At 46.8% G+C, this 22,513-nt stretch overlaps 1 protein-coding gene and 1 long non-coding RNA gene across 2 annotated transcripts; one reads left to right on the top strand and one right to left on the bottom strand.

Annotated features, from left to right (window-relative positions):
- Positions 1-6,781: 6,781 nt before the first annotated feature.
- LOC116865976 lies at positions 6,782-16,673 on the bottom strand. The gene is made up of 3 exons (XR_004382285.1): positions 16,628-16,673; positions 14,041-14,127; positions 6,782-6,835 (listed from the first exon to the last, which is right to left on the bottom strand). It is a non-coding gene; the product is annotated as an uncharacterized LOC116865976 (long non-coding RNA).
- A 1,301-nt stretch (positions 16,674-17,974) lies between these two features.
- LOC116865849 (metallothionein-1E-like) lies at positions 17,975-18,585 on the top strand. The gene is made up of 3 exons (XM_032854432.1): positions 17,975-18,008; positions 18,134-18,199; positions 18,376-18,585. Exons 1-3 carry the CDS (start codon positions 17,981-17,983, stop codon positions 18,465-18,467), a joined length of 186 nt encoding a protein of 61 aa, XP_032710323.1. The 5' UTR covers positions 17,975-17,980; the 3' UTR covers positions 18,468-18,585.
- The last annotated feature ends 3,928 nt before the right edge of the window (positions 18,586-22,513 follow it).

Below are 22,513 nucleotides of genomic sequence, written 5' to 3'. Positions count from 1 at the left end.
CCGCCGAAGCCCGTGTGCCCAGATGGAGAGAGGGGGCGCCGTGCGCGCGCGGACTCTGCTTGCGCGCCCCCGCCTGGGGCTATAAAAGCCTCGCCACCTGCTGCCACTAGTGCGTCCAGTTGCCGGGAGAAGTCAGTTCACCTCCTCCAGCGGCAGCTCCTCTGGACATGGACCCTGAGACCTGCCCTTGCCCTACTGGTGAGCCCCCGCCCCCAACCCGCGGCACAGCGCCCCCCTGACTTTGCAGAGAACCCCTCGCCCTACCGGCCGCTCAAGGACATTTGGGGGAAGGGACCCTCCCTGCTTGCCATTTTTAACCTCGTCAAAAGGTGGACGTGCCTATATTCCAGAGGGCACTGAGATTCGACACCCCGTCTCCTTCTTTAGGCCTGGCTGCACCCCAGTTTTAGCATATTTAACTCTTCCTGTGGCGTCCCCCCTCTAGGCGGTTCCTGCACCTGCGACAAAGGCTCCTGCAAGTGCGAGGGATGCAAATGCACCTCCTGCAAGAAGAGTGAGTGTGGGCGCCCCCCACCCCACCCCTGCCCCCAGTGCTCCCTACTGTCGGAGTCTGTCTATGCAAGATGGGAGGCCCGAGGCCCCCTATTATATTGCTTTTGACTCTTACTGGGACAGAACCACCTGGGGAGACCATAAGATACAGTCGCCCAGCCCCCACCCCCAATGATGGGTACCCAAGGCCTGGGGCAAGATGTTTTTGTAAATCGTGGGCTTCTCCTGGGGAGCTGGGGTGGAGAACTGCAACCCTGGTTGAAACCCTCACCTCCAAACCTCAGTGCCTGAGGAAGCCAGTGGAGAGGCTGGGGGGCAGCTCTGGAGTTCTGGTCCCTTGGCCCCTCCCAGGCCTTTGAGGATCTCCTCAACTTGACCTTCCTCAGTCTCCCCGGGGAGCAGTGTAATAGGCTTGGGGAGTCAGAGGCTGGAGGAATAAGACTAACCCTAGATCCTCCCACGGAGCTCCTGGAACCCTCACACCTGGCCATCTCAACTCCTCCGAGTTCATCCTTCAAGTCCCTTTTCAAGGCCGTTCACCCTATGATGTTTTCTCCTTAAGGTCCAGCACTTACCCCACCATCCCAGTGGTGCATCCCCTGCACCCACCGAAGGGGCTGTGGGCTACTTACTGGACACCCCTCTCCCCAGGATGCAACGGACACACCGCAGATGCTGAGTCAGACCCGGCATGAGACTAGGAAGGGCGCAGTGACTAGGCCCTTAGCACCCCTCCTTCTCCCCCTCCCTTATGATGGAGACAGATGCAGGGAGAGGCCATCAGAGGCTCCCGATTTTATCCGCAGGCTGTTGCTCGTGCTGCCCTGCAGAATGTGAGAAATGCGCCAAGGATTGCGTGTGCAAAGGTGGAGAGGGTACGGAGGCGGGGGCTGAGAAGTGCAGCTGCTGCCAGTGAAGACGGCCCCTCCGTGTGAACCGGGTGTGAAGCGGGTGTGAAGAGTGCCTGGGTGGCCCAGTGCTACCTCTCCTGTGGTGAGGCTTGGCTGCCAGCCCCTGGCAAGTGACAATAAATCCCATGTACGGCATAAGCCAAGGACTGGTCTCTTCTTAAGGGGGAAGGAGGTGGGGGTAGGGGGAGCCTAATCTGAAGGAACTGCCCCTTTGAAAACTGAAATCCTGAGACATGGCCACTGTTCTGTTTGGGGCTAGGATGGAGCTCTGGGGTGCCAGAGTACAGTCCTCCCCACCTTCGGATAACACTTGAGCTTCCTGCTAAGTCAAGCTCAAGTCTGGGACAGAGAGACCAGACCCCATGTTGGTCTCTTGCTCCCACTGGTCAACCTCACATTCTTCATCCGTACAATGGGGTTGGGGGAAATTAAAACCAGGTCCCAGTCTCAAAGCCCTGTGATTCCTGGAATGTTCTAGTTGCTCCTGCAAAGCTGCTTGTTGTCAGAGCCATCAGAGGAGAGAGTCCAGGAGGCCCAGGGGTCTGTCTTGGCAAACTGTCAGCTGTGTTTCCAAGGTCACCACCCTGAATAGCGTGCCTCCCAGAAACGGGCTAGGCTGTTCAGCTCCCTTCAAATCATCTCATTTGGCAGTTTGTGTTCAGCCCCTTTTTCTTCAAGGGCAACTAGGGTAATAAGAGCTTTTATCCACTGTGGTTGTGATCCAGTCCTTGGTGAAAGAGAACATTCAGATCCACCTGGGTTGGCTGAGAAGGGAGAAAAAGAATTCTGGGAGACAAAAGTTTTCCAGCAAGAGGTCACAATGCTGTAAACACATCAATTTTCCTCCAACTTAGTTTTTCAGGACAGCTCATTCAAAAGCCCACCAGGATTTATTTTTAAGACTTAAGAGGCTGAGCGTAGAAAAACAGAGTGCGAGAAAAGACAAACCAGTTTTGAAAAGGAACAGCAAAAGGGGTTTGCTCTAACCTGCTAGCATTACTTGTTCTAATGCTCTAGGAAGTGATGTCAGCTCAGGAGTAGATCCGTTGGACAGAGAAGAGGGTCCCAAAACAGACCCTGTGTAGCTGGGAGTAAGAGATGTCCAAGTTAGTGACAGAAGGATACACTAGTCAGTGAGAGGTGTTGGAACAATTGGCTATCCTTTTGCATATCATGTAAAAAGTATTTTTCAATTGGCTTAAATGCCTAGGAGCAAAATCAAAGCTATAGAAGACTCAGAAGGGGGAAATTGAATGTTTATTACTCTGGGATAGATACGATTCTTTTAAATGAGACATAAAAGAAAAGATTGATACATTTGAGATTATCTTGTGCTAAGTCCTTTTAAGTACATTATCTTACTTGATCCTTAAACTCTGAAAGAATGGTATGATGATTATACCCATTTTACAGATGGGGAAATAGAGCTTAGGGTAATCTGCATGAGGTCTATTAAAAAGATAAACGGAGGCATATGTGTTTATTTGCGCAAACGTTGATCCAAATGAGACAGTCTCCAGTCTGGCAGATCGAAAGGAGCGCCAAGGAGCACAAAATGGAAGACTTTCATAGACAGAAAGGAGCAGGACCAATGAAGTTATAACAACCCCCACTCCAAAAAAAAAAAAAAAGAAGAAGAAGAAGAAGAAGAAGAAGAAGAAGAAGAAGAAGAAGAGGAAGAAGAAGAAGAAGAGGAAAAAGGAAAGAAAAAGGAGAAGAAGAAAAAGGAAAAAGAAAAAGAACAGGCTCAGGTCATGATCTCAAGATCATTGCTTCTACCTTCCAGGTAGCTAGAACATGGTAGAGTCAGGATTTGAACCCTGATTTGGACTCAAATCAGACCCTTAAACCTAATGATGCTTGTTTTCTTGCTTCTGGCTTGCCTTGCATTACAAAAAGCATCAAAACAAACCCAAATCACGTCACACTCATTAGGATGATGTTTCTGTCTGTTGGAGCTGCTATAACAAAATATTACAGACTGAGTAGCATATAAACAACAGAAATTTATTTTTCATGGTTCTGGAGCCGAGAAGCCCGAGATCAGAGTGCCAGCATGTCCGAGTAAGGGCCTCTTCTGGGTCAAAACTTCCAGTTGCATCCTCCCAGGGCAGAAGGGACTGGGGGGAGCTCTGTGGGGTCTCTTTCATAAGAGCACTAACCTCATTGAGGAGAGCTCCACCTCCTGACCTAAACCCCTCCCAAAGTCCCCAGGAGACACAAACATTCAGTCCATAGCAGATGACTACTATCAAAAAAACAAGGGGCTTCCCCCTTTCTCTCTGCTTGCCTCTCTGCATACTTGTGATCTCTGTCTGTCAAATAAATACATTTTTTAAAATATTTAAAAATAAATAAATAAATAATAAAAAATTAAAAAATAAAATAAAAATGGTTAAGATGGTAAACTTTGGGACGCCTGGGTGGCTCAGTGGGTTAAAGCCTCTGCCTTCAGCTCAGGTCATGATCCCAGGGTCCTGGGATTGAGCCCCACATCAGGCTCTCTGCTCGGCAGGGAGCCTGCTTCCCTTCCTCTCTCTGCCTGACTCTCTGCCTACTTGTGATCTCTGTCAAATAAATAAATAAATACAAATCTTAAAAAAAAAAAATGACAAGTGTCGGCAAGGATGTGGAGAAACTAGAATCCTCCGGCACCCGTGGCAGAAACGTAAAATGGTGCAGCCACTATGGAAACAGTATGGTGGCTCTTCAGAAAAATTAAAGATAGAATGGCCATAGAACCCAGCAATTCCACCTTTGGGTAATGTCAAAAGAATTGAAAGCAGGGTTTCAAAGAGATATTTGTAGACCCCATGTTCATAGCGCATTATTCACAGTAGCCAAAAGGAGGAAGCAATGTAGGTATCCACTGATAGGTGAATGGATAAACAAAATGTGGTATATACATACAGCGGACTGTTATCTATTCATTGGGGGGCTCAGTCAGTTAAGCCCCCGACTCTTGATTTGGCTCAGGTCAAGATCTCAGGGTCGTGGGATTGAGCCCCTCTACAAGCCCAGCTCAGCACGTGCAGTCTTGCTTGTTCCTGTCTCTCTCTCTCTCTCTCTCTGTCTGTTACCCACCCCCAACACCCTCAGTCAGGTGCCCTCTCTCTCAAATAAAAAAATAAAAATAAAACCTTTTTAAAAAATATTAGAGGAGGGACACCTGGGTGGCTCAGTCGGTTAAGTGTCCGCCTTCAGCTCAGGTCATGTTCTCAGGGTCCTGGGATGAGTCCTGCACTGGGTTCCCTGCTCCTTCTCCTTCTCCCTCTGCCTGGTGCTCCTCCTGCTTGTGCGTGCTTTCTCTCTGTCAAATAAAACCTTTATAATAAATGGTTAAGAGGGGTACCTGGCTGGCTCAGTTGGAAAAGCATGAGACTCTTGATCTCAGGGCAGTGAGTTTGAGCCCCCCGTTAGGTGTAGAGATTACTAAATATAAATAAACAAACAAACAAACTTTAAAAAAATATGGGGCGCCTCGGTGGCTCAGTGGGTTAAAGCCTCTGCCTTCAGCTCAGGTCATGATCTCAGGGTCCTGGGATTGAGCCCCACATGGGGCTCTCTGCTCAGCGGGGAGCCTGCTTCCCCCTCTCTCTCTCTGCCTGCCTCTCTGCCTACTTGTGATCTCTATCTGTCAAATAAATAAATTTAAAAAAATCTTTAAAATTAAATAAATAAAAATTTAAAAAACAAAAAATAAAATAAAAATGGTTAAGATGGTAAACTTTGGGACGCCTGGGTGGCTCAGTTGGTTGGACGACTGCCTTTGGCTCAGGTCATGATCCCAGAGTCCTGGGATCGAGTCCTGCATCAGTCTCCCAGCTCCAGGGGAGTCTGCTTCTCCCTCTGACCTTCTCCTCGCTCATGCTCTCTCTCAAATAAATAAATAAAATCTTTTTAAAAATATATTTTTAAAAAGATGGTAAACTTTATGCTCCATACATTGTACCACAATTAAAAACAAAATAAGCAAAGCTACATGGCAATAAAAAATAGTTGCTACATATGTGCGCTACGAACTGAACTGTATCCACCTCAAATTCATCTGTGGAAGCTCGAGCCCCCTATGTGATGGAGACAGGCCAGTAGGGAGGTTGAAGGAGATCACAGGGTGGGACCTTGATATAATAGGATTAGGATTAGTGTCCTCAGGTGAGACAGCCGAGAGCTCTCTTTCAAGATGGTGGCTGCCTACAAACCCGGAAGAGGGCTGGCTCTCGTGGGAAACGAACCCTAGCTGCCTCCTGATCTTGGACTTTGAGCCTCCAGAACTGTGAGAAAACAGATTTCTGTTGTCTAAACCACCCAGTGTATGGCATTTTGTCATGGCAGCCTGAGCTGTCAAATCCTATGTGTGAGAGAAAGAGAAAACCAACACTGACAATATATGATAGTTAATACAAATTAGTAAGAAATGGACAGCAGGATTTAAAAATTTTCCAAGGATATAGGGGTGCCTGGGTGGTCCACATCCTAGGACCCTGGGCTCAGATCACCATCCCAGGGTCCTAGGATGGAGCCCTGCATTGGGCTCCCTGCTGGCGAGGACTCTGCTTCTCTCCCTCTTCCTCTGCTCCCCGCTCCCAGCTCGTGCTGTCTCTCTTTCGCACTCTCTTTTTCTCTCTCATGCATGCACTCTCTCTCAAATAAATAAATAAAATCTTTTTTTAAAAAATTTCATATATGTATATGGACATTGGGATTTCCCAAGACAATCAAGGGGATCTTTAGCTTTATTCATACCAACCTTTTGCGAAGAGAATGCACTCACTTCTGTTTGGCTAATTTTTACGTATGCAAGTGAATACCACAACTTCCTTTTTTTTTTTTTTCCACTCAGCAATCTGCCTTGGAGATATTTGTTAGGACACAGATAGCTAATAATGGCGATAGAGCATATCGTGGAATGATTACATCATAGCTCATTTCAAAATTTTGTTACAGACTAATGGATGGATATTTAGGTGGATTCCATTTTTTCCAACAGGCAGACTGGGGCTTCTCCTCATACACTGAGTTTCTCTTAGTTGTAAGCTGATACAACAAATTGCTGGAGTACAAGGAACAGACTTTTTTTTTTTTTAAGATTTTTATTATTTATTCGACACAGAGAGAGCACAAGTAGGCAGAGCGGCAGGCGGAGGGAGAGGGAGAAGCCGGGTCCCCGCTGAGCAGGGAGCCCAATGTGGGGCTCGATCCCAGGAATCTGGGATCATGACCTGAGCCGAAGGCAGACGCCCAACCAACTGAGCCACCCAGGTGCCCCAGGAACAGACTTTTTAATAGATCTGGCCAAAAGTCCTTCACTGGGACCGTTCCAACTTGCATTTCACCAGCAACATCTGCAAGTGTTCAATGCTCCATTTCCTCATTAACCCTGTGCATTAACCTTGAATTTTTTTGTCAAGCTGAAGGGAAAAATGGCGGATTTTAAATTACACCTTTCCTTTTAACAGTAAAGCTGAGAACCTTTCCAGTGATTTATTGGCCCTTGGTTTCTGTGGACTACAGATTTATGTCCTTTGTTCTTTTTTCCTGCTTATTTGTTTGTAGTGTTCTTACTGATTTATAGAAGCTATTTAAATATTTTTTGGACACTGATCCTTTGTTTTCGATCTGCTTTTTTTTTTCCCCAGGAAGTTCTCAAAGGTTTTTGGCTTCTGCCGGAATTCTGTTTTCTTTTTTTTTAAACCTTTTTCAAGATATAGTTTACGTGCTGCAAAATTCACTGATTTTAAGTGTACGATTCAAGTATATTAACAAGTTTTCAGAGTTGTGCCACCCTCACAATACATTTTTTAAAATTTATTAATTATTTTTATTAACATATAATGTATTATTTGCCGCAGGGGTACAGGTCTGTGAATCATCAGGCTTAACACACTTCACAGCACTCACCATAGCACATACCCTTCCCAATGTCCAGACCACAATACAGTTTTAAAATACTATCGTCATTCAGAAGTTCTACTGTGCCCATTTGCAGTTTAATCCTGCTCCCACCACAAACCCTAGGCAACCAATGACCTTCTTTCTGTCTCCAGGAGTTTGCCTTTTCTAGCCATTTCTTTTTTTTTTTTTTTTTTTTGACAGATCACAAGTAGGCAGAAAGGAGGCAGAGAGAGACAGGAGGAGGAGGCAGGCTCCCCACTGAGCAGAGAGCCAGATGCGGGACTCGATCCCAGGACCCTGAGATCATGACCTGAGCTGAAGGCAGAGGCTTTAACCACTGAGCCACCCAGGCGCCCCATAGCCATTTCATATAAATGGCGTCCTCCATAGCCTTTTGCATCCTTCACTTAGCATAGTGTCTTTGAGATTCATGCCACGTAGCTGCACATCTTAGTCATTCATTCATTCATTCATTTCATCCATTCATTCGTTTGTTTGTTTTTTATTGCTGAATAGGAGTTTCAGTGTATGGATATACCGCGTTATAGTTACCCATTCACTAGTTGGTGGACGTTTGAGTTGTTTGCACTTTTTGGCTATTTCAAATAATGTTCATAAATGGCTGTGAACCTTGGAGCATGAGTCTTTGTGTAGACATATATTTTATTTCTCTTGGTTAGATATTTAGGAGTGGAATTGCTGGATTTATTTATTTATTTATTTGAGAGAGAAGGGGGTAGGGTCAGAGGGAGAAGCAAACTCCCTGCCAAGCAGGGAGCCCGATGCGGGACTCCATCCCGGGACTCCAGGATCATGACCTGAGCCAAAGGCAGTCACTTAACCAACTGAGCCACCCAGGTGCCCAGAATTGCTGGATCTTTCTGGAACTTTCTGGAGAAATTGCCAAATTGCTTTCCAAAGTGGCTGTACCATTTTACATCTCCAGTAGCGGTGCATAAGTGTTGCACATTTTCCACATCCTCACTGGCGCTCTTAGATGCCTGCATTTTGTACCCTAGCCGTTCCTAGTAAGTATAAAGTGGTATTGTCTTGTGGTTTCAGTTTGCGATTCTCTTATATACTAATGATGTTGAGCACCCTTTCATAGGCTTAATAGTCATTCTTGTGTCTTCTTTGCTGGCAAGTCTGTTCAAATATTTTGCCCATCATAAAATGTTTGACTGTGGTAAAATATAGATAACGTAACGTTGGCCATTAAAAAAATTTTTTTTTAAGATTTTATTTATTTATTTGACAGAGATCACAAGCAGGCAGAGAGAGAGAGGAAGGGAAGCAGGCTTCCTGTTGAGCAGAGAGCTCGATGTGGGGCTCGATCCCAGGACCCTGGGATCATGACCTGAGCTGAAGACAGAGGCTTTAACCCACTGAGCCACTCAGGTGCCCCTAAAAATTTTTAAGTATATAGCTTGGTAGCCTTGGATATATTCACTTGGTTGTACAACCATCACCACTATCCATCTCCAGAACTTTTCCATCTTCCCAAACTAAACTCTGTCGCCAGGAAACAGTAACTCCCCACTCTTGTCTTTCTCTGGCTCCTGGAAACCACCATTCTACTTTCTCCATGAATTTACTTACATGAGACTACTCTAGGTATCTCATGTAAGTGGCTTCATACGATGTTTATTTGTCCTTTCATGTCTCATTTCATTGAGCGTAATGTCTTTAAAGTTAATTCATGTTGTAACACTGGTCAGCATTTCATTCCTTTTGAAGGTTGAATTGCTTGTCCATCGTATGTAGATAATGCACTTTGTTTATCTGTTCATCCGTCAGTGGACATTTGGGCTGTTTCCCAAATAGCTGTTTGGCTATTATAAATAATGCAGTGAACACAAAGGCGCATGTATCTTTTCGATTTAGTGTTTTCATTTTCCTCTGATAAAGACCCAGAAGTGGAATCGCTGGATTAACTGGTAGTTTTTTTTGTTTGTTTTTTCAGGAAACTCCGTATTTTTTCCAGAGTGGCTGCCCCAATTTGTATCTCCACCAACAGGGCTAGGTTTCCCTTTCATGTACCTGTTGGCCATCTTTATGTCTTTGGAAAAAGTGTCCTCTGCCCGCTCTTCAATCAGATTGTCTGGTTCTTAGCTATTGGGTTATGTGAGTTCTTTATATACTTCGAATATTAACCCCTTACCAGATAAATGGTTTGCAGACATTTCTTCCCCAGTTAGTAGGTTGCCTTTTCATTTTGCCGATGGTTTCCTTTGCTGTGCAGAAGCTTTTTAGTTTAACGGAGTCCTGTTTGTTTATTTTTGCTTTTGGTGTCAAATCTAAAAAAAAAAAAAAGTCATCACTAAGACTGATGTCAAGGAGCTTTCTGCCCATGTTTCTTCTAGGAGTCTTATGGTTTCAGGTCTTACATTCAAATCTTTAATCCAGTTTCAGTTATTTTTTTATATATGGTGTGAGATAGTGGTCAGTTTCATTCTTTTGCATGTAGCTATCCGGTTTTCCCAACACCATTTATTGGAGAGACAGTCCTTTCTCCCTTCTATATTCTTGGCTCCTTTGTTATAAATTAATTGACCATGTATGCATGGGTTTATTTCTGGGCTTCCTATTCTGTTCCCTTCATCTATTTGACTATTTTTATGCCAATACCATACTGTTTTGATTATTACAGTTTTATAATATAGTTTGAAATCAGGGAGTATGATGCCTTCTGGTGTCATTCTTTAGAGTTTTCCATTACTCAGCCTTTTAATGAATGATCTTTTCCCTCTTTCCATGGGATTTTGAGCAGACACGGGAGACATACATCTCCACCGAGCTGCCATCTCAACCCACCCCCTCAAATCGTTTATATTTATGAATGCCTAAAAATCACCAAGCTCTGTGGTAGACACTGAGGAGAGAGGAAAGGAAATTGTCTCGGCCCTTCAAGGAATTCAGAGACCCGTGGGGAGGGTAAAGCCATCACAAAAATCCGGAGTGGAATCCTGGATGCTTTATATAATTTTTAATTTACATTCAGTTAGTTAATATATAATGTATTATTAGCTTTCCGAGGTAGAGGTCAGTGATGCATCCGTCTTATATGACTCGCAGTGCTCATTACATCACCTGCCCTCCTTAATCCCGGATGCTTTAGAAGCTGGAAGAAACTTAAAGACCACAGCACCCAGGCTCTCCTCATTTTAGAGTTCAGGAGGCTGAGGCCCAGGGTGGGTGAGGAAGTACAAGCAGAGGCTCTGGTGGCTTTAAGAAGGGAGAGACTCCACCAGGTTGGGAGATCAAGGAAGACTCCTCAGAGGAGGAGGCATCTGCAGTCAGTTTTTAGGGATGGAAGGAGGGAGCAAAAATGTGGAGTGGGAGTGTCCCATGTGTTTGGAAGAGGGTGTGGGACGCCCTAGTATCCTAGAGTGGAAGTGCTTAGGGACAGAAAAGGGAGGTGGAGGCCAGGTTACTAAGAAGGGAAGGATGCCAAAGGGTGTTTAGCTGCCCTCTGAATGCAGGCTTTCAAAGTGGACTCTGCACCAGGCAGGTCTCGCTCTTCAAGGAGCCTTCTTACTGGCTTCTGGCAAGACTCCATCTTCTCCATTGCTTTGTATTATTAAGCACCCACCACGAGCCGGGCACTGTGCCAGGTGCCAGAGCTAGGACAGGGAGCACAGCAGACACAGCCCACGGCCTAGTGGGGTATCAGAGATTAAACAACAACAACAAAAAATCACACAGTGCACTAGCTGCTGGGGAAGGCTGTGTGGCAGAGGCCTAAGCGCACAGGCTCAGGGGAAAGACCTCCTGACTGGGCCCTTGACCAGCGAGTGGCTTTCAGCAGTGTTACTCAGCCTCTCTGAGCCTCAGTCTCTCCCTCTGTAAAATGTAGGTGATGACCGGCCCTATCTTAGGGAGCTGTCAGAAGAATCAAGTGAGTTCACATGTGTACAGCCCTGAGCACCTGGCACAGGATCGGGAGGACGTAAATACTACCTGCTCTGTCACTCATGCCCATCATTGTAATAAGTGCCACAGAGAAGGCATATGTTTGCAGATGACAGAGAGACTCCAATATTTGGGGTCCCAGGAAGGCCTTTCTGAGGAAGTGACCTTACACTGGGACCCAACATATGAAAGGGACAGGGGTGGAGGGAGCATTTTAGGCAAAGAAAGCAGCCCGTGCAAAGTCCTGCAGGGAGAAAGCACTTCCCCCCACCTTCACCGGGGGTAGTCAGACTTTCAAGATGGCCTCCATGATGCCATGATGCCATCCATACTCCACTGCTCAGGCCCTCGCGTGTCCCCTCCCCTTGAGTGTGGCCTGGACCCAATGACTTCTTCTCCCAAATACAACACTGTAAAAGCGACAGGATGTCACTCTGTGTTAAAGTGACCATGACTTTCATCTGATCACATTTTGCTGTTGACACTCTCTCTTGCTTGCTCACTGTCCTGTTGTGGAATGCTCTAGGGAGAGGCCCGTGTGGCCCAGAGCCAAGGGAGACCTCTGGCCAATAGCTTATGAGGAACCAAGGCCTCAGCATGGTAGTCCCTAAGGACCCAAACCCTGCTGACGACCCATGATCATGGAAGCTGATCCTGTCCCAGCTCACCCTGGAGATGATTGTGGCCTTGGCTGATACCCTGCTTGCTGTCGGGGAGGGAACCTGAGCCCCGAGGGCCTAGCTAAGCCTTGCCTGCATTCCTGACTCACAGAAACTACGACATAATACCTGTGTGTTGTCTCAGCTGCTCGCTCTGTTAGGCAGCGTTAGATAACAAAGACACCTCCAAAATGAAGGCAGGGTCAGTAGAAAGAGAAGGAAGATCTAAGAGCAGACAGTTGGTACCTGTGATAGAACCCTGGAATCCCAGGATCCCCGACAAGAAGGGACCTAACCTCTTTCTATCCCCCTATCTGGTGCTAGAATCACCACCTCTGTTTCTATTGCAGTGGGGACAGGAAACTATCTTCCAGGTGGGTCCATTTCGGTCATGGCCAGCTCTAACTGCAGGAAAGGCCTTTCCTTTCTGGAGCAGAACCTCTACGCCTGCAGCCCCATCCTTGGCCAGGTTCTGCCCTAGGGACCACAGAGGACAAGCCTCATTTCTTCTTCTCAGCATGGCATAAACATGCAAGTGGGGAGTCAGAAAATTCTGGGTTGAAATCCCAGTGCTGCCATTGACAGCTGTGCCCCCGAGCGGCCATGAACCTCGAGGGTCTTGTCTTATAAAAACCAGGGTCTGCCTTTGAGCTGTGCAGTTTATCCTGAGTTTATCCTGAGATAAACTCAGGATGTCCTTAGTACCAGGCCTGGTGCGTAGCAGGTGCTCAGTATTACTGCCCATGGGCCGCCTGGGTGGCTCAGTCGGTGAAGCATCTGACTCTTGATTTTGGCTCAGGTCATGATCTCAGGGTCATGAGATAGCCCCAAGTTGGGTTCCATATGAAGTGTGGAACCTGTTAAAGAGTCTTTGTCTCCCTCTTCTGCCTCTCACTCCACTCCCTGCTCATGTGCTCTCTCTAAAAAAAAAAAAAAAATAAATAAATATATATATATATATATATATAGCAAGTGTGTGTGTGTGTGTATATATATATAAAACATATGTTAATAACATATATAACATACACTATATAATATATGGCATATATATTCTATAATATATATTCTATAACAATATATATTAATATATAATTATATCTTCACATATAATTATACATTAATAGTGCATATGTAACATATATAACATATATTAATACTGCAGTTATATATATGACACACATATCATCTATAAATAATATATATTTATATATTAATATAATCTATTATGTATAATATATAATATATATTATATATAATCTATATATAAATAATATATATTAATAAAATCTATAATTATATCTATAAATAATATATAATAATATTAATATATAATATATTATTTATAGATTATATATTTATATATATATTATATACGTATTCCCCACAACTACTCTGGCAGGTTAGAGATGACTGCAAAGTCACTGACTCCTCCTATCAACAATAGTGCCTTCATCGTTTCCCCTTGAATCTGAGCAGCAGGATGTGGCACCGCTTGACCAACACAACGTGCTGAAACCGAGCTGTGCAAGCTTCAGGGCCCAGGGTTTGAGAGACACGCAGCTACCATGCTGACCCTTGGTCCTCATGCCTTTGGAGCCCTGACCTGAACGGAAGGAGCCTCACTGCCCAGGGGCTGCTGTGCTGGAGAGGCCCCATGTGCGAGCTCTGGTCTAGAGCTCCAGCTGAGCTCAGGCCTCCGGCCATCCCTGCCAGGGGGCCAGACCTGTGAGTGAAGCTGACTTAGGCCTATTCACCCGCTGAATGCCTCCAAGTAAACTCGGTCGATCACGCGCAGAACAGAAGAATCAGACAAAGGAGCCCTGTTGGAATTCCTGCCCCCCAAAACCAGAGCCAGTAAAATGGTGGTTTAAGGTGCTGAGCTTTGGGTCATTTGTCGCACAGTGGTAGACAATCAGAGCATCCATTGTGCAAACATGCAAACGTAACTTTTCGTCCAGAGTGAACCTGTCCACCCCTCTCAAAAGTTGTTCACGAGATGGGGTTTTGAGTTTTAGGACCATTGTGATCAACCGTCTCCTGAACAGTTGAAGCCTGACATGAAGACAACCCTCAGGATAGTCTGGCCCACAGTGCCAGTTAGGACTTCATCCAGAATGATTTCACTAAAAAGGAAATGATTGACTCACAACGGCTTCAGGGATGGCGGGGTCCAGGTGTTCCAGTGAGGTCGGTCTCCATTTCCTTTGCCATGGCTTTATTTTCAGGCTCTTCTCCTAGAGACAAAAGGCTTTAGAAAGTCAGCCTCACCTCCTCTCAGGTTCAAATGCAGATGGAAAGAGTAACTTCATTTTCCCAGCATTCCCAGCAAAAGTTTCAGTGATTCTCTTTGGTTCATGGTTGGGTGAACCAGTCAGAGCCAATCCCTGTGGCCAGAGAGACAGAATGGCCCAGGTTCCCAGAGACAGGGTCTCCACCATCCAAACCATATGGACCAAGAGTAGGGAGGTGAGATTGTACAAAGGAGAACTAAGGGTACTGCTATGAGAAGGATGAGTGGATGGCTGGACAGAACTATAAACATCCACCTCGGCAGTTAAAAGGAGAGTGAAAATTCACCTCCTTCATTCTAGATAACATACTTCTATTAATGCAAGCTAGGGCCATCCTTGCCTCACACTGATGACTCACATCAGATTAGCAGGGGGGTATTTTTCTTCATCTAATACTGCTTGGCTTCATCTCCCTCATCCTCTGCCATGCTAGGGATGCAGACATTGGAAGGTCCTTCCTCTCCATCTCTGTCCCAAGCACAGTGAGACTTTCAGGGGCAAGTCAATGAGCAAGACTAGGGCCAGGTCTAGGTGATTGGCCAACCTTCCCCTCACTGAGTCACAGTGATTCAACGCAGACAGCTAAGGCCTGGAGGCAAATTTTACTCCCAACATGGATGGCTCAGGGAAGCCTGGGTGGCTCAGTGGGTTAAGCCTCTGCCTTTGGCTCGGGTCATATCTCAGGGTCCTGGGATCGAGCCTGCGTTGGCTCTCTGCTCAGCGGGGAACCTGCTTCCCTTCCCTTCTCTCTCTGCCCACCTGTGATCTCTCTGTCAAATAAATAAATAAAAATCTTTAAAAAACAAAAACAAAAACCAACATGGATGGCTCAGACCCAAGGCTAAATTCAAGACTTTCAGGGCAAAAAACAAGCCCTATTGTCTCTTCATAGAGTTTCATTGTTTCCCCTGAGTGGACCAGGGACTTCCTGATTAGAAACCAGGACCTTTGAATATAACATGCATGTCTATGTAAATAACAACAACAATGACAAAATCAGCCCACTACCCGAGGAGGAGGAGACCCATGAGTGCACTAGTTCCCAACGCTGCTGGACACAGTGAGACTTCCGAGACATTGGCTCTAAAATCAGTTTGCACATGGCCCTCGAGTTCTAGTACAATTGGATCATTTGACAGGATGAGTAAACAGAGGCTCTGAGGAGCGCTGGCACGCTACTGCACCCAGGTCACTCAGCTAGTGAGTGGCAGTGACTGTTAGAATTTAGTCCCTCTGATGGCACAACTCTCCCGCCCTGCTTGCTGTTTTTATTGGCGTGAGCACACAGGTCCCAGGGCAGTGGAAAAAAAGTTTTTTACTTTCATTTTGTAATGGGCCCTTAATGTAAGGTGGGGCTGGGGATGGAGGGGACATTAAGGGGATAACCCCCATTAATTCATCTGACAAGTATGCATTAGCACCTACTGCAGACTTGGCCCTGTGCCCGGGCTGGAGCCACATTTTGGGGGTAACAACCATTCTTCTTTTCAGCAGTGCGCTGGAATGGGGAGGGACGCAGACATGGATCCAAGAATCGCACATGTTCCTACATATTACAGACAAGGAAAGTGCCAGGAAGTAAAAGGACAGGATGTTTACCAGCAGGTTCCAAGGGCATTGTGACCCAGCACGGGGTTCAGGACGGGTTCCCGAGCAAGTGACGGTTGCTGAGCTATGAAGACATTTCCACAGGACCATACAGTAAATGCTGCGAGAACAGCCTGTCCTTGCCCGCCCCTTCACTGAACTCCCTGCCGCAGCACCGGTGTTCCCTAAGCTTCCAGGAAACTTCCAGCAACCAAAGGCTGCTGACTCCTCTGATGACACACTCAGAGCATTCCAAGGATGATGATCTAAGATCTGTTAGCCCGCAGCCAGACACACATGAGCAGGGAAGCAGGGTGTGCTCCCTCGGAGAGAAATTTGGACGCTACCTCCACGCTTTCCCCTCAGCTACATGGGGGAAGAAGGCTCTTGTGGGCTTTTCCCTTCCAAATGTTCCAGGGTGATGCCAACTTTCCAACGGGCTGCTGCTTCTGCAGGCTGTAATACAACTCCTTCCCCTTCCTCTGCTTAGCAGACACCTTCTCACCCTCCTTACCTCACTGGCCCACCTCCTTCCAGGCTGGACTGGCTTTCCCCTCTCTGCTCCCCCTGTCCCTTAAGGCAATCTCCATCCTAGCCAGGACGCTGGTGTCACTTTTCCCTATGTGCCCATGGGGCTGCCCCCTTGACTCTGAGTTTCCTGAGCACCAAGCTTATAGTTTCTTGATCCTTGCTCTCCCTTGCCCGTGATGTCTACCCCTAGATGATCTATCCTTAGCATCTGCTGGATGCTTTGAATCACTGGGCTCTGCCATATATTAGCTCTGTGACGTAGGCAAGCTACTTAACCTCTCTGGGCCTCCATTTCCTCCTCTTTAAATTAAGGGATAGTCCTTACCTCACAACGTTGTATTTAAAAACAAAATTCGGGGGCACCTGGGTGGTTTAGTCAGTTAAGCGTCTGCTTTTGGCTCTGGTCCTGATCCCAGGGTCCTTGGATCCAGCTCCGAAAACAGGCTCCCTGCTCAGTGGGGAGCCTGTTTCTCTCTCTCCCTCTGCTGCTCCCCCTGCTTGTGCTTTCTCTCTCTCGTTCTCCTGCTGTCAAATAAATAAGTAAAATATTTTTAAAAATAAAATAAAAACAAAATGCAACTGAGCACACTTGAAGATATAATTTGCTTTATTTCATGATTCATGAATCAGGCGGCATCCCATCTAACAAGTGGAGGGGAGCTCTGAGGTGTTGTACCTCAGAGTGGAAGTGGAAGGTTTCTATAGGAAAGAGAGTGGGTCAGGAAGTTATGAGCAAGGAAAAAGAAAGGACTGTTTCAGGCAAGGTCACCTTTGGTTAGGTGGAAGGGCAGAGGTCTTACTGAGTGGACTACTTCATCTTCCTTCGGGAAACGGAGAGGAACCCGGGGACAGATGGCCTCTTGGGTGCTGACCAGAAAATTCCTGATTGACCCCTAAGACTTCTATTTCTGAGGGAGGTTGAAACTGCAGTTAGATTAGGTATTAAGCTCACTTTGGAGACTTGACCTAAGTGACACCATTCTGGGCCTATCATTTTCTTTTTAACAGTTACTACAGGATTAAATGAGAGCAGGCAGATAACACATAATCACACACAATCCCACAATAAAGCCCCTTAATGTACACTGGACAGATAGGGTACCCATAACCATCCATCTCCCATGGGCTTACTCTGCTGTTAGAATTATTAAGCCTTGACAGGTACCCAGTGGTTTTTGTGATCTGCACTTCCAGCCGATTTTTCTATCCAAGCAGAGTTCCCCACTCCTTCCCAGCTTACCCCACCTCCCTGTCCCCTCCACAGATGAGTTCAGGCACAGGCCAGGAGGGCGGGAGGTGTGCACGCCAGAGGACGGGGGCAGAGTGCTGGGCACACGGCCCAGCCACCAGGCACGCGGCGTTCCCGCTCTGCACCCGGCCCTCCGTCATGCGAGGTGGCCCGGGGCTCACAGAGGCGACTTCGGGGAACCGGGCGAGCGGCCGTGTGCAGAGCCCCGTGCGCAGAGCCCCGTGCGCAGAGCCCCGTGCTCCGCGCGGCCGCGGGTGATTCAGCGCGGGGCGTGTGCAGGCAGCGGCCAGAGGGCGGGCTTTTGCACTCGCCCCGGCTCCTTGTGGCTATAAAGTCGGCCGTCGGCGGGGTGTTTCGCCGCGGCTCCTTGAAGTCTCTGCTGTTTGTTGTGCTACTGTCCGCGGAGTCCAGCCAACCTTTTTTTACGCTATGGATCCCAACTGCTCCTGTGGCACGGGTAAGGAAATTCAGAGTCTTTGGTTCCTGTTTCTCGGTGATGGGGATGTTTGTGGGTAGGGACGCTCACGGGGACTCTGTCGAGTCCACTCATGGTTCTGCCTTTTTTTGTTGTTGTTGTTGCAGGTGGTTCCTGCACCTGCGCTGGCTCCTGCAAATGCAAAGAATGCAAATGCAGTTCCTGCAAGAAGAGTGAGTGGAATCTTTTGAGACGACACTTCATGCATCTTTACTCTTTATGCCCTGAGGGGAGTTTAAACTGGATGGTTGATAATCCTTTTTTTGGGAGGGAAGGTGCTGCTTCATAGTGCGCCCAGTTCTTAAAATCTGTGTGCCCTATTTAATCTCTGCCGTTTTTCTTCCTCCAGGCTGTTGCTCCTGCTGCCCGGTGGGTTGTGCCAAGTGTGCCCAGGGCTGCATTTGCAAAGGGGCGTCGGACAAGTGCAGCTGTTGTGCCTGATCCCAGGGAGCCTGTTTCCGATGTAAATAGAGCGACGTGTGCAAACCTACAGTGTTTTTTGGTGCTTTTTTGTTTGGGATACAACCCTGACCAGTTTCCTACATTCCTTGTTGTTTACCCTTATAAAATACGTGACTTACGTAATAAAAGCTGTTAACTTGTATTCTCAGTCTGTTTTTCTTTGCGTGCCCACGAGGGTTGGCGTAGGGAATTCCACCAGAATTGCGGAAACCTGTTTCTGGACACATGTTAATTCTCTAAGACTGAATGCTTTAAGGCAAAGCCAGTGAGTTCAGGGACCTTCATCTTTGGTAAAATAAAAAGGCATCATTCCAGAGGATATAAAGGCCTGGGAGCCCTGTGTTCTCATGCCAATTTTGCTTTTAAGTAACAACCTATTCCCAGTGTGGGGTTTGAACTCACCGCTCAGAGATCCGGTCACAGCTCTATAGACAACCAGGCAGGTTCCCTATCAATACAGACTTAACGCTCCCCGGTTTCTCTGCCTAACTTCAGTTCCTCATGGAGTCAAGGCTTGAAATTGACTACAAGACATGGAAAAAAAAAAAAAAACCCTCCCCTGTTCTGAATCCTATCTGGGGCTTAAAAACACCTGTGGGAAAGTCGCGTTTTTTACTTCCTGTCCATCCCGAATTAAACCTTGTTTTTATATACATAAGGGTGTCTGGGTGGCTCAGTTAAGCGCTGCCTTAGACTCAGGTGGTGATTCCAGGGTCCTGGGGATTGAGCCTTCCATCAGGCTCCCTGCTTCTCTCTCTGCCTGCTTGTGCGAGCTCTCTGTAAAAACATTTACAGAAAAAAAAAATACAGATATTATGAAAATGCCATAAAAGAACAATATAAAGCCCATGTTTTTAGGTTGAGCACACATGATTTCAATGAATATGGGAAGAACAAAATTAGTTTTTATAATGCCACACATACATATGTACACGGAAGATGTCCACTGAGCACTAGAGAGAATTCACAAATGCCCCAGTGCCATGGACCACACACCTTGAGGACCACTGTCCTGGCTATCCCTCCCCACGGGGAACTTGCCTCCTCTCTACCATTTTGCCACTGAGGGAACACCCTGTACCCCTGAGTGCTCCCTGCTGTGGCTTGGCTCTGAATCTTTGGAAGTTCCTCCCTAGGTCAGGCTGGAATCTGTCCCTCCACAATCCAGTTGTCCTTGGCAACTTGAAACCAACAGAGTGACTAGAGAACTAGAGGGAAGTGACCAGCCATTTCCCAGCAGGAGGGAGGGTACCTGGGAACTGGTTCCAGATGGAGGAGTTCACAGTTGCCTGTGAACGGTGGTGGCTGATTTTTGTGCTTTGGAGGGCGTGGTGGTGTTTATTAGGCAGGAGTGAGACCCACAGTGACTTGTAATTAATGACAACAGTTAGTCCCCCTGGCTATTTGTGGAGGGAATTGCTTCTTGATGTTGGATCACAGGGAAAAGGGAGTCATGTCCGGAGTCAGGCCCCTGCTTGCCGGCAGGTGCCTGGTGTGAAAGGGGGATTTCAGAAGGCAGCGTGTGTCCAGGGCGTGGGCTTCAGTGTTAGGCAGTCTGGGTTCACAGCCTAGTTTGCCACAGGGGGCCTGGACCAGCTGCTCAACCTCACTGAGCCTCCATTTCTTCCTTTGTAGAAAGGAGATTCTGTCTCTGTGTGGGCATTAAATGACAGTTTCCTGGCTCCTGGCTAGGGCTTAATAAACTGGTCAGTATGTCTACACCGACATTTGTGGAGAGGGTATCCCTGTTGGATCCCAAAAAGCTCTTGGGGAAAGGGTCAATAGTTAGCAAGCATTACTCTGGGTTGGAGGTTAAGGATGGGATTGGAAATCTGCTGACACAGTGCTGGGAGAGGGGAGGTACCTCCTACACAATGTCCCCAGGGACAAGATGCAGCCACAGCGTTTGGACAGACATGAAAGTCTTTACCATCCTTCACGTCCTCTTGTCTGTAGGAATCAGAGAGAGAGTGAACATGCAGGGGCTGGAGTAATTGTGCTGTCCTCTGAGAGGTTAAGCAAACTGCCCAGGGTCACACAGCTCCTAATCAGGGGTCTCCGGTCCATCGCTGCCTGATGATGATTCACTAGGTGCTTATATTGCTTCTCACTAGTCAAAGCTGGAAGAGCCTTTGGGGATGGACCAGTTGCTCCCCAGCTTGAAACATGGGAAACCGAAGCCCAGAGAGGTCACAGAGCTATGCAGAGGGTCTGACTGCCAGTTCAGGGCTCTCCCCACGCTGCCTCTGTGCCAGGCTCTGTGTCTCACCTTTCCCATGAAGTCATGGTGCCAGGTGCTAGTGCGAGGGCATGATGCTGCAGTAAACGTGCGTGGGTGCCACTCCCCCCTGTGTCACAGCTGCTTGACATAAATCTCTCTGGCATATAGCTTTCTCTACTGTAAAAAGGGCAAAAAAAAAAAAAAGGCATCTGACTCAAATGATTGAGTTAATACATATAAAGAACTTAGAACAGTGTCTGGCATGTGATGAGTGGTCTATTAATATTCGCTGTTACTTTATTATTATTATACATACTTAGCATAAGGCGTATTTGTTTATTTCCAGACAAACACGCTGGGCCTGAGGTGCTAGGTATGACTTTATTATTATGATGCGTAGCATAGGGGTATTTATTTCCCTTCAGACAAATAAGCTCAGGCTGGTATGCGCGGTTATGTTTCCCGTGTGGTCTTTATCAGCCACATAAGAATATGACCTATGGGCCGGAGAGCATCATTCAATCTCCTCCACACAACTGTGATCCACATGGTGGGTATAAAGCCACTGAGAAAGATGTTCTGTGCCTTATATCAGATACCAAAAGACACCTGCTCATTCTGTTACCAACTACACCATATTTTATTAAACATTGTACTTTGAAATGATTCCTGTTTTCTTTAATTTACATGAAAAGGAAACTGTTTATCCTTAACTGAAAATGAGAATCAGTCTTATTCTAGACATAGAAAATAGCGAGAAGGGGCGCCTGGGTGGCTCAGTGGGTTAAGCCGCTGCCTTCGGCTCAGGTCATGATTCCGGGTCCTGGGATCGAGCCCCGCATCGGGCTCTCTGCTCAGCGGGGAGCCTGCTTCCTCCTCTCTCTCTGCCTGCCTCTCTGCCTACTTGTGATCTCTGTCAAATAAATAAATAAAAAATCTTAAAAAAAAAAAAAGAAAATAGCGAGAAAAGCATAGCTAGTATATAAGAATATAATATATAACTATATATATTTCACTAATGGGTCACTTTTTTTGCTACCCATGGTTAATGTGGCAGCCTTTTTTTTTTTTTGAGATTATGTTTATTTATTTGTTGGACCGAGAGCACAAGCAGAGGGAGAAGCAGGCAGAGGGTGAAGCAGGCTCCCCGCTGAGCGGGGACCTTGACGTGGGACTCTATCCCAGGACCTTGGGATCATGACCTGAGCCAAAGGCAGACCCTTAACCGACTGAGCCACCCAGGCATCCCAACGTGGCAGCCTAACTCTTAATGAAAAGGTTCCAAGCAGTAGGCAAGTGTAGCCATTCCCACGCTACAGTCAGGTTTATCATAGACCTTCTCTTTCCCTTAGAAAGCTGACTGGATTCATCAGAGTACAACTTTCTAGCTGTTGGACCTGGGCCAAGTAACTTAGACTTCTGTATTGTAGTTATCCGTTAAGAAAAAGTGCTTAGGAGTAATAGTAATTCCCTTTCGGGGTCTTTGTAAGGGTACACAAATCAAAAGTGAATATAACATGGCCTGGCACATACAAAATGATATTTGAATTCTCAGAATGTTGAAACGGAAATAACTACTTTTTCTTACTTTTTTATTCAGAGACAGGTCTCCCTGTCACCATCTCACCCTCTGGAAACCACTGGGACTGGGGTGCCCCAGCAGGCTGTGGGGAGCACTAGTTGTAATGCCAAGAAGACCCTGCACGATCGCGCCCCTATATCCGTTTGGGTGAGCAGAATGGAGAGAGGCAGCGGTCTGGGTCCGCCACACGGTGCACAGCAAAAAACGGCCTGAAACCCCAGC

This window comes from Lontra canadensis, unplaced genomic scaffold, assembly GCF_010015895.1.
Source record: "Lontra canadensis isolate GAN:19392208 unplaced genomic scaffold, GSC_riverotter_1.0 scaffold8, whole genome shotgun sequence".
NCBI lineage: Eukaryota > Metazoa > Chordata > Mammalia > Carnivora > Mustelidae > Lontra > Lontra canadensis.
This window is presented reverse-complemented; position numbering and strand designations above follow the sequence as displayed.

What these genes read in the sequence shown, in the direction of transcription:
- LOC116865849 (XM_032854432.1), top strand. Translation starts at nt 17,981, where the DNA reads ATGGATCCCAACTGCTCCTGTGGCACGG. An exon ending in CAACTGCTCCTGTGGCACGG is followed by an intron (nt 18,009 to 18,133) that starts GTAAGGAAATTC and finishes TTGTTGTTGCAG; the next exon opens with GTGGTTCCTGCACCTGCGCT. An exon ending in ATGCAGTTCCTGCAAGAAGA is followed by an intron (nt 18,200 to 18,375) that starts GTGAGTGGAATC and finishes TTCTTCCTCCAG; the next exon opens with GCTGTTGCTCCTGCTGCCCG.